The sequence below is a fragment of the Schistosoma mansoni genome (genome assembly GCF_000237925.1).
Source record: "Schistosoma mansoni, WGS project CABG00000000 data, supercontig 0151, strain Puerto Rico, whole genome shotgun sequence".
Classification (NCBI taxonomy): Eukaryota; Metazoa; Platyhelminthes; class Trematoda; order Strigeidida; family Schistosomatidae; genus Schistosoma; species Schistosoma mansoni.
In genome coordinates, this window is record NW_017386048.1 from 253,660 (window position 1) to 266,015 (window position 12,356).

The 12,356-nt window shown below is 33.0% G+C and overlaps 1 protein-coding gene across 1 annotated transcript in view; it reads left to right on the plus strand.

Moving 5' to 3' along the window:
- The window catches only part of Smp_198930 (hypothetical protein), a gene marked incomplete at both ends in the record, with an annotated part of 44,152 nt that overhangs the window by 6,458 nt on the left and 25,338 nt on the right, over nucleotides 1–12,356 (plus strand). Inside the window, one exon of the mRNA XM_018798598.1 lies at nucleotides 10,175–10,484. Coding sequence (XP_018646677.1) covers nucleotides 10,175–10,484 — 310 coding nt within the window. The remainder of the gene's footprint in view (nucleotides 1–10,174; nucleotides 10,485–12,356) is intronic.

Sequence of the window (12,356 nt, forward strand, 5' to 3'; positions counted from 1 at the left end):
AGGTGTTAACATTAACGTTTATTTCCATGTGATCTCTTTAAGCTTCCTTTTGATTCTTTTCTACATGTTTAAATATAAATATATCTATACACAGCATGTTTAACTTCATTCTATATAGAAACAGTATACAGTGTAAATATTATTTAAGATACGAATCATAAAATGAGGATTATTAATGAGTTCTCTTTACTGAGTCATTAGTTACTCTTAAATTTTGAGTTATCATTTATTATTATTATTATTACTCAGTTAGTTTGGTTTAGGTAATAAATAATAATTACTATTATAAGCAAAGATGGTTAGTAACTAGGCAGTGGAATCCAAGACGCGCATCACTTCGTCCTATTTGGGACTCGTTAACTGGATGTATTTGCATTCCAGAGTTGATGTTCACTCTGGAACTCGAACCCAGTACCTTTCACTTCAAACGCCATTACGTTTTCCACTCAGTTACTGAGTCCTGATAGACACTTGCTTGTGCAATGAGATGAAGTTTGAATTCACTTGGTATTGTTTGTTTAAATCTTCCCATTCATGTTTAGGACTGACGAGTCCCGAATAGGACGAAATGCGTGTCTTGGATTCCACTGATAGCCACTATCCATCTTTGCTTATAATGCTTGTGAATTAAGGCTATATCGAGGCAATACGCACATATGCCAATAAGAGACTAATCAGTTGCAGTCCTAAACATCGATGGGAAGATTCAAACAAGCAATACCATGTGAATTTAAATAATTACTATTGTTAAAGTTATTAGTACAATTAGAAGTTATCAAGTTTATGATAATGAATTTAATAAATAAGTTGACTTTCTGACCAGATACACCTAGAACACTAACTGATCTTTAGTTAGTCGGTGAGTAAGTGAATCTTGATCGATTAAAGTGGTTGGGATAAACTCAGTTACAATTCAGTCACTCAATTAACTATGAATAATGTTATGACAGCAGGTTTAAAGGAAGTTAGAGGTAGCTAAATCAAAATTCAGCATTAGTTCATGAAATCATTGACTGGTTTAATGTTAATTTTAAGAAAGGGAATACTAACTAGTTGTCATTCGCTCGATTATTATGATCAATGGTTTTGACTGTTGGATACTGTGGCTTATAGTCGGTCACTGTGAGAAGAATGAGTTCACTCTTAACTGTTAAAAATATAATACTTTTCGTTCCGTAAACTTACCCTTTCTTTCTCAAATCATATTATATATACAGATTCTTTTTTGCTTCTACTGATATATTTACAGCTTCTACTGTTTTGGTATTTATTTTCATAATTTCTGTGAAATTGTATAGTGTGACAACTTAGAACGAAGCATAAATGTACCAAGTTCTAGGTTCCTTATGACTTACTGCCTGAGGTAACCATATATATATATATATATATATATATATATAAATCATATGAACGCACATGGTCTATACTGAAAGTAAGGAATCCAAAAGGTCTTAAGGTACCAACATGAAACACTCACTCATCAGACTACAGTTTATAGTTTCCAACGTGGGGACCTAACTCAGGAACCTCAACTGGAGTCGTGGAAGTTTAAAGCCATTTAAAGCCGTCTAGTGCTTCCTGGCTTTGAAAGTTCATCTGAACAAACCAAGTTTGTGATGTGAACTAAAGATCAACGATCTCCACAGACTCCATATATAGACAAATCATAACTTAAGCAGTTATCATTGTTAACAATGCTACTTTAGAAATGAAATGAAAGAAACTATGAATGGCTTTTAATTATGTAGTTATGGCCCGAAGTTATTGTAACTGTCATTAATGTTTACTCCAAATGCCTTTTCTCAGTTGATTTTGAATTTTATGTATGAAACCTCTTGTATACCAATGTAAGCTGAATTGACAAAACAAATAGTTTATGCTCCAAATGTTTCAAACTGTGGAGCATATCATCTGTTGATAACGAATAAAATTCAGTCCACACTAAATGCCTAAAGCATTCATTGAAGCTTTTTTCAGTTTGTAAGTCAGAGGACAATGATTGTGTTTTATAAAAATATTTAAGTCAACTAATTCGTGTGATAATGTTGAGCATTAAGTTGAATAGAATGAGTTTTATTTCTAATGTTACTTTCAAGGGTTTCAACATAAAGTCCTACGTCGGCCTGAAACGACGTCAAATTATCTCATTTCCACATGCTTTTGTGGATATCCTCAGCAGTGCGCATCCAAGACCTCGCCTTAGGACTCAGAACCTACCAGTCTCGGGCAAGAGCACTTAACCGATAGACCACTGAGCCGGCATCCGTTGGTGTTTATGTCTAACTTCAACTGCTGAGGAGTCTCACGATAAGATGAAACTGTCGTCCAGTGCTTCCAGGTTTTCTTTGGTGGTCAAGCTTCAACTGACTCATGCTTTCAGCTATGAAAATACTAAATCTCCACAAAAAACCCCTTCTGATTTTGTGGATATTGTTAAATGATATTATAAGTCACATGTAAACATAGAGACTTCGGTGCATTCTTGTTTAATACAGAAAAGTGTTAAGATAAGTTTCATATACAAACGGAATCTTAAAAATGACATAAATTTCAGTAACTGGAAGTCAGTCAGTCAATCAGCTACAACGTAAGATCAGGCACATATATCTATCGGTCCAAGTTGCCACACTTCATTAGTACAAGTTGACCATCAAATTCATAGAAGTAGTTATTTCAATGGTAGTATATAAAAGGAAGAATGAATATAACGATATAATACAGGAAGAAATAATTAGTTCGTAGAAAGAAATTTATAAAGTAATTTTTCTCTCATGGTTTAAGGGAAGACAAAGAATGTATACATCTACGCCATTGTAATCTACTCTGAGCTATGTCGCCCATAGTCAGTAACTGGAAACAGAAAACAAGTATTTTAAAAGTCTTACATGATGGACTTACTGATGTAAAACCACGAATCACAACAATTTTCTCAATTTAATACACTGGAATATAGATGGTGGAGAACAAACACTTCACTTCTACCTGATGTTTGTGCTGATGATGTCGTTCAGAAGGAAGATGAAAGCTCCACAACCAAACCATTCAGCTCAGAGAACAAAACTCCATCAAAAACACTGGAATATGATTTTAAACTTAATATTTATGACAGCCTAATTGGCTACAATAATGTATTAAACAGTGTTAAAATAACTAATACTCAACCGTTTGTTGTATTTCCACGTAAATCTACATAGATTTCAATGTGTCTGTCTATTGGTTGACTGTAATCAAGTGATATTTTACTATAAAATCGCTCTCCTGATCACTACATTTAATTTCGTGGACTTTCTAGTTAAACAAATAGATCATTATCAGTAGGGGTTTTTGTGGAGATTTAGTATTTTCATAGTTGAAAGCGTGAGTCAATTGAAGCTAGACCACCAGGGAAAACCTGGAAGCAATGGACGGCGCACTGCTGAGGAGTACCACAGTAGGACGAAACGGCCGTCCAGTGCTCCCAGGCTTTCCCTGGTGTTCTAGCTTCAATTGTCTCACGCTTTCAACTATGAAAATCGATCATTGACTAAGTTATTTTCAGACGTCACTGTGATACTGTTGTAATCGCGTCGACTTATATAATTGTGCAACAAGAATGTCATCACGATGTCAAATAACCTAATTTAAGAATACAAAGGCTGGTATCAAATGGAGGTTTTCATTCATGACTTCTTTAGCCAAAATACATTTCGCCCATACTTCGTCATTGACCAATATCTATCACACATATGGAAAATACACAGTACTAAAAGTCCGAGCTGCATGCCATACTAAACGGAGTTGTCAAAAAATTATTACAGAGATTACTATCCTGAAGAAACGTCACAGTGAAGTAAAATCAATATAATACTGAACATACTATCACACTGAAAACAGAACAAATAATACACTGAGCAGTCATTACACCAAGTAAACAATATGGCCTCGCCTTTTTACTTCATTCTAACGGATATCATATAGATGAGAGATCCTATATGAAACTTTTGATTTATCGGTCTTTTTAATATCATAATTTATTCATAAAGATACCAGTACTGCTCAAGTTACTTCTGCGCAATAAAATAATAATACAGAATCGGTTATTAGACATGTTGAGTAACCGTTGTCTCTCGTTTCAAGATGAAAGACACTCCTTTCTTATATGATTAAGCCGAGATGAAGACGAAGGATGATTGTAGAAGAATGAAGAAGATTCAGGGAAATATTTTCTTCTTGAAGATAACATTTTTTGAAGCTTTACAATCTCATTGATAGGTAGTTTTTACATGTAGTAATCTGTAGTAAACTCCTGGTGGAAGAGTTGATTTGGTCATGTGATTTAAGAATGATTACCTTTTAATGATATATTATTAATTAGGCATTTTGAAGTGAAATGAATTGTTAGATATTACTTACGATTGATCCATCATTAGTGATGAGATATTTTTGATCAAATCATCATCTTTATATAGGAATAATATATATTTGTAAAATCTCATCGAATGAATTTGAAGTAAATCCAACGTTTTGCCTGGCAATCTGGTCCAAGCTTTTTCAAGGAAGTATACTCAAACATCCTACTTAATGTCTTACATAAACTCGGTGCCTAAATACTTTGAAACTATTCGCTCTCATTTAAACGAAAGTTCTTATATGATCATCATCTTTGTTTCTGAGACACATTATCTATCTTTCTACCATTTAATGTTTGAGGCTAATGAGATAAAGTAACTTGAGTATGTTTCTAAAATGAGTATTATTGTTTTCAAAAAATCTGTTCCTCAAATGACTATCTTTTCTGGATGTACTTAAATAAAGAATGAGCTACGAATATAAGTTAGTAAGGAAACATTGCAGATGGGAAAGTTAAACTACAATGACAAGTAACTAGTATTATAGTAGATGGAAACTCTAGTGATTTATGTAAATACAATTAGTTACTTGAGCTGATAGGGATTCGTTGTTTGCTTAATGATATATACAATGCAAAATCCTGGTGAAAGGTTATCGATAGATGGAACACATGACCAATTAATATTGTCTAATTAATTATGAAGAAATTTCACTTAACATTCAAACGGATGTTAGATATTAGTTTGATAGGTCACATACTTACTTACTTACTTACGCCTGTTACTCCCAATGGAGTATAGGCCGCCAACCCACTCATTCTGTCATGGGCCTTCCTTTCTAGTTCTATCCAACTTTCGTTCATTCTTCTCATGTCTGTCTCCATTTCTCAGTGTCATGTGTTTTTTGGTCTTCCTCTTTTCCTTTGGCCTTCAGGACTCCATGTGAGGGCTTGTCTTGTGACGCAATTGGGTGATTCCCTTAATGTGTCTTTGATAAGTTACATAAGATCATGAAATAAATATATGATTTCATACATCCTGATTCCTCGGTAGATTTTAATGAAGAAAGGACAATAAGACTTGCACAATAAAATAAATTGGATCGATAGGTGGTTAGATGTAGTTCACAGGATACCCTGGAAGCAGGTTTCATGCTATTTGTTACTTGTCAGCAAGGCGCGCCTATTATCTAAGAGGAATCAATACTCCGTGGATGATTCGATCCCGTGTTATCCAGCTTTCCACTCTGGGATGTTATCATTTACATATTTATAATCAACTCAGTAGTGAATAGTGTTAGGTTTGTCCAGGTTTTTTCTGTCTACTACTAATACATGTTCAAAGTAAGGTTATGTAAATAAGGGGCTTATGTCATAAGTAATAACTAACGGATAAAATGAGAAACAATTTTCTAACAAATTGGTGATTATATAGACATCAAATAAGTGGCTTATTTATATAATCACTCAGTTGTTAAAAACTCTACCTTAGATTCTATCTCTTAATTATAATTTATAAAGACACTTTTTCTATAAACGACTTTATTATCATCAAAAGGGGATTTTGTGGAAATTTCAGTAATTTTATAGTTGAATTCATGAGTCAATTAATGCTAGACCACCATGAAAAACCTGGAAGCACTGGACGGTGGTTTCGTCCTATTGTGTGATTCCTTAGCAGTGCGCATCCACGAACCCACACTTTATGATCAACAAAGTACTTTGTTAAATACATCTTATCGTCTTCCTGCTTCTCATCATTTTTTGTATTATTTCGAACTGGACCTCGTTGAAATTAGTATGTGAAACTTGGTGTATAATACTACTACTAATTGCAACTTTAGGTCATTTACTACTAATGAGAAGTTTCGAAATATAATTAATTCATTTAATTCTCCAAATGTTGTTGTTCTTCCTTTATTTAATATACAACTGTCAGGTTTGTCTATTGACCTCCATTTCATGAAAGGTTGTATTAGCTTTACACATTAATGTGATTAACCTCTTTGAATTGCTGGATTTATCTTCACCCAAGTTTATTTAATTGCAATTTAACGCCATACTTAAAGACAGTAAACACTGTAAAGTCTTGAAACATTGTGGTTTCTTCTTACCATAATGCAGATTTTGTATGAAAATCAGTTTTTCAGTTCTTTTTTCCTCGTTCCTTACTTGTATTCGCTGATGTGTAGCTGGGATCTTGTGAAGATTTAATAAGCCAACTTTATGTAGTAAATTAATAGACTCATTACATGAATAGTTTTCTTTTTTTTTGCTTGTAAAGCTAGACTGGATCTTGTTTCGAAGTATTTTATTGTATAAGTGATAGAGAAATTGGTATAATCGAATGCCTTTCTACTCATCAGTTTATGAAATTACGAGCGTGGAGATAGACTAAAATGTGCGACAACTAGATTTGGTTGCAAACAATAATTATCCCGTATAACCTCATAAGATTGATCGACTGCAGTACCTTAGTTATGATGACTGTCAACAACGTTATAAGAACGTCGCAATACGGATGATTAGGGTATATTGTATTTGAACCACGCTAAGCAGTAGATCGAACGAGTAAGAAAGAAAGTTAATCGTTTTGGGATGTATGGATTGATTTGGTAAACAACCTTTGTGTGATTTGCTGAGTTGTTTTAAGTAGTTCGAATGCTTAATGAATAAGATAGATAATTCGGTACACAAACAATTACACACGTAGAAAAATTGTACACGAATAATCAGTCATCTGAATACTTAAAAAATAATTAACAAGATAGTATGGTCTTATGAGTGTTCGACCACCTATCAATTCATACAAAGCTTGTAAAAACGTGTAGTACAAAACTACGATATGATCGTAGGTTTGTATACTTCTATGCTCTTTGTGATCTTAGTGAATGTACTGAGTATGTTACCAAAGGCAATTACTTGTTGCCACCTCTGAACCACTCAAGAGTCCACTATAGAAGAACTTACTTAGTACTACGCTTAATTCAGTATCTAAAATATCCATATATCTTTGCCAAGAATAAAATACAAACAAAACATAGTGCTCTAATCTTAAAATATATAGACTTTGTCTGGGCTGAAGTTTGCTTTGGTCCTGGGGACTTACGCACATGTTGGATATGCAGGTTATATTAACGACTGAAGAATACTCTTAACAAAATATAAAATTACATAAGACCTAAAAGATCAACTATGACACTTGCTAATATATAAAAAATTCAAATTATAATTTGCTTAAGGAAAATCTGAGAGATAATAATTGACTTTGTAAGAAACTCATATGAATTCTGTCACCTAATAAAATTAACCGTCAATAGTAAAGTTAAACTGAGCTCCATACAGAGTTTGATTAAAAGTAAAGATACGATTCTAGGAAACAGAAACTTAGCTGAGTAAACCTTTCATCTATACTGGCATTGATAAGGAACACTAACGTTATCACTATCACTTCAAATTACTTTCTTAACTTGATTCAGTTACATTATAGCAACTCTCTTACATTCAATTTTGATTATGGTTAAATTTTGTTAAGCCCTTTTATTGACTTACTTAATATACAATGATATTAAAATAGTAACAATTCACTTATCAACCTTGACTGTTTTTACGTAAGCGTGTGTGTATTTCTTATCTTATTCATCACATACTTGTAACTTATTTTTGTTCGCCTATAAATATCGATTAACGCTTGATCAAATCGAGTTGGCTCATATGCCTTCGCCAATGCACATCGTTTCGCTTCACTTTCTTTACTTCGTCCCTCTGATTGTCTGTCCAGACCAATGAGTGTACGAAATTAAAGTATTCAAAATCCATTCTCATATTTGACTTTTTTAATCCCATTATACATTAATGCGAATTAAGTTGATAATAATATGCGGGGATAGCTGACATGTATATTTCTATAGCAATCAACATACGATCTAACTGGAGTCAAAATAACGGGTCACTAAAACATCTCAGATACGTAAAAGGTAGATATTGGGTACGGAAACCTTTTGAGCAAATCATAAGAACTTGATCAAAATTCTGTCCTCGAGTTCATTACCTACCGAATATATTGATCATTAAATTGTTTGGCATTATTGTTTTTTTTTAACAAGCCAAACTTAGGCGACAAAACCATGGATGATTAAAAACCTATTGCATCGTAGTCTGAGATTGATGAACAATAGATATCCATCATTTCCACAAATAGAATTAAACCCTCAACACTAAGGTTTTGTAATGAGCAAGGTTCTTTCTAGTCAATGGTTTAGAAACTAATGATATACATTTTCTATTTTAATCAATAGTTCTCTCACAATTTCAGCTGATTGTAAGAATTACCTTCTTTACAAGAAGACTTTTAGCGAATAAAATCAAAGACGTGGTTCAGCTTGATTCATTTGTCCGCTACTGATAAAAGGGAATATAACTAAGGCAAGAACAGAAATTAAAAGGATATAATGTGAATTCACTTTTAATTTCGTCAGTTAATTAAATCTGTATTTAAATTAAAATGTAACACAATATTAACTTGAATGACAAGGTATTTTCTGTGCTATACAAGTATGCAAATAAGCATGTGTAAAATCGCTTGAAAATGTTAACAACGATACTTGAACCAAGTACCTATCGTCTCAAATATCAAATGGATTACCCACCAAACTACTGAGTCCAAATATCCCCTAAATTCCTCAATCGGTTGATGGGTATTAGAAAGAGCTTTTAATTTCCTGCAGTTGATATTCAGGTCTTCTATGTAATATACTATTAAAATATCGGAGTTGCAAACATAGTAACAAGAGCATTAATAAGAATTATTAATATTGCTATATATATGTTATATTTTCTCAGGAGTATATATATAATTCGATTGAGATCATGAATCGACGAATGCTAGACTACCACTGAAAACCTGGAAGCACTGGAAGGTCGTTTTGTTCTAGTATGGTACTTCATAGTGGTGCGTATCAACGATTACATACACAAGATTTGAACCTAAGACCTTCGGTCTCGTGCCTGAACGCTTATTCATAAGAATGATGCATATGGCACTTGGTTGTTAATTTGTATTAGTAGTACTTTCAAGTGAGATTTTATTGATTTAAAAGTTTGTGTGATATAAATAGTTGTCACAAATGGACATATATTGATTTCAGTACTATTGAGAATTACCGGACAAAAACCTCCGAACTAAACATTATGATTTATAACATAATTTCATTTAGTATTGTTTGTTTGAATCTTCCAATCAATGTGTTAGGACTGCAACTGGTCAGTCTCTAATTGGCATATGTGCATACTGTGCGTATTGTCTCGATATAGCCTTAATTCATAAGCATTGTAAGCAAAGATGGATAGTCATCTTATTTTGGACTCTTCAACTGGATATACCTGCATCACAGAGTTGATTTTCACACTTGGACACGAACTCAGTACCTTTCGCTTCAAACGCCATCGCATTATCCACTTAGCTACTGAGTTCTGATAGCCACTTGCTTGTATAATGAGGTGAAGTTTAAATTCATTTAGTATTGTTTTCTGAGTGGATAACACGATGGCGTTTGAAGTGAAAGGTACTGGGTTCGAGTCCCAAAGTGAACATCAACTCTGAGATGCAGGTACATTCAGCTGAAGAGCACCAGATAGGATGAAACGCGCGTCCTGGATTCCACTGTTAGCCACTATCCATCTTTGTTTATAACATAATGTTTAATAATAATACTTTTATATAGAATGTCATTCTATAAAATTTCATTTACAACAGATGTGAATTTATTTACTACTTAATAATAGAAATCTACTACTGAATTCTAAATGAAATTGATGTTAACTTTTTTTGTTTACACCTTTTAACAGATACTTATTTATACCGACTTGGCTCAAGGTACTGAAGTAACACAAATCTATACAATATCTTCTAAAGATACTGTAAAAGATGTTATTAAACAAATATTAGCTAGAAATCATTTAAGTTTGAAAGATCCAAATTTATTTTATTTAACATATAGACGTCAAACAAATAATGAAAATATTACTACAACTACTACTAATAAGAATAATAAGCATATTAAATCTAAGCAACAAGGATTACATGGTGATTTATATGAATCAATGGAAGTGAATGCATTAACATCAGGTATTTGGTCATTAAATCAAAATTCAAAAGGTGAGTATTGTATTGATTGTTATCACTATTATGTACTTCATTATGATTGTTACTATTTAGATTTTCTATAATATTACCTAAGGATCACGAGTCAATTGAAGCTAGACCACTATGGAAAACTCGGAAGCACTGGAAGACCTTTTCGTCCTATTGTGGAACTCGTCAGCAGTACGTATCCACAATCCCGCCTTAAGAGATTTGAATCCACGACATACCGGTCTCATGAGCGAACGCTTAACCTCTACACCACTGAGCCGTCATCTAATTATTAAAATTACTAATGTATCCACAAAAACCCCTTCTGATATTAATTCTTGATAACTTTATTGTTCATATCGTAAGTGCAGATTAAAAAAGAAAAGAGTAGAACGAACTTTCTTACGTATTCAGATTTACTGGTTAGGTACACTTAAATACTAGTGGATATTATACGTCAACCACTATCATCTAAAAAATCATAATCTATACGGTAACATATGTAAGGTGATATTTAAAATAATATTTTGAATGAAAAATATCACATACATAGTTTTATGTTGATCATAGATAGAAATGTCAGCTGATAGGTTAGAGTAGCTCTGTAGTGAAGGATAACATAAGTGGGGACAATCGAATGTAACTAAATAGTAAATTACAGAATATTTTAATAAAATCTGAGAACCATACAGTGAATATTTGATTTGCAAAATGTTCACCAATTGTCTCAGACTTGATTGTTCTTTCGATTCCACACCAATCATTCTCCGTTCTCGTTCTCTTTTCTTCGATTTTATTAACCTTCTGCCTCCAGGCATTTCACTTTCTGCTGATGATACATACTACTTATATCTGTCGACATCGGTAGCACATACCACAGTTCGAAAACGTATAATTTAGTTAGTTACTTTAAATATATAGACAGTTTGTTCATTAAAAAGGAAATTAACAGGATATAGAACTCAATGAGTAGAAAAATTAGATTTTCTGACGTTTCGTGACTCAGTGTAAGCCGCTTCTTCAGAGAATAAATAACCAAATTAATATTAATCCAAGTTTAAATAGTACTATTTATTCTCTGAAGAAGCGGCTTACACTGAGTCACGAAACGTCAGAAAATCTAATTTTTCTACTCATTGGGATATTACAAATATATAATTTATTTATAACAATCTACCCAATGCTCAATTTATTCAAAATTATCAAATCAAGTCTTGGTAATGATACCTAGGATATAGAACTGTTTAATAGGGCGAGACTGAAATATATGGACGACCTTTGAACGAATCTTAAATGACCTTGAGAAATATCAGCCAATCAGAAGACAGGATACAGTAAAAATATATTATACAAAAAAAAATTTAAGGGGATACTGTTCTTTTAAATGACTTAAAAACTTATCAAGGTTAGATATAGGTTCAGAAGTTCTAAAATCATAGTGCATCTGGTACAGGAACTTATCCATGTGGCCCCATAGTAGTCGACCTCTGAAACCATGATAAGGTCTCAAAAATTATTTTACCCGCGACCACATAGCTTCAGTGTTGTTGGTATGTTGGTATGGTTTAGGGTTTAGGGTTAGAGTTAAGGTTTAGGGTTATGGTTTAGGGTTAAGGATGAGACCATAAATTATGGACGACCTTTGAGCGACGCTAGAGTGACCCTGAGAGTGTCAACATAATAAGTAAGACTAAATGAGGGTTATAAACCTGTGTGAAGAATTCAAATTATGATTTACAGTTCATGGTTAAGGTTAGGAATTATTCTTGAGGTTTTCATCACGAACTGACATCAGCTATAATGCCAAAACTCTATTTATACAAATGGATAATTGAATTTCGCGCCAAAATCTTATGATCACTTCTCTTGTACACGCTGAATTATCACGTCTTCTCT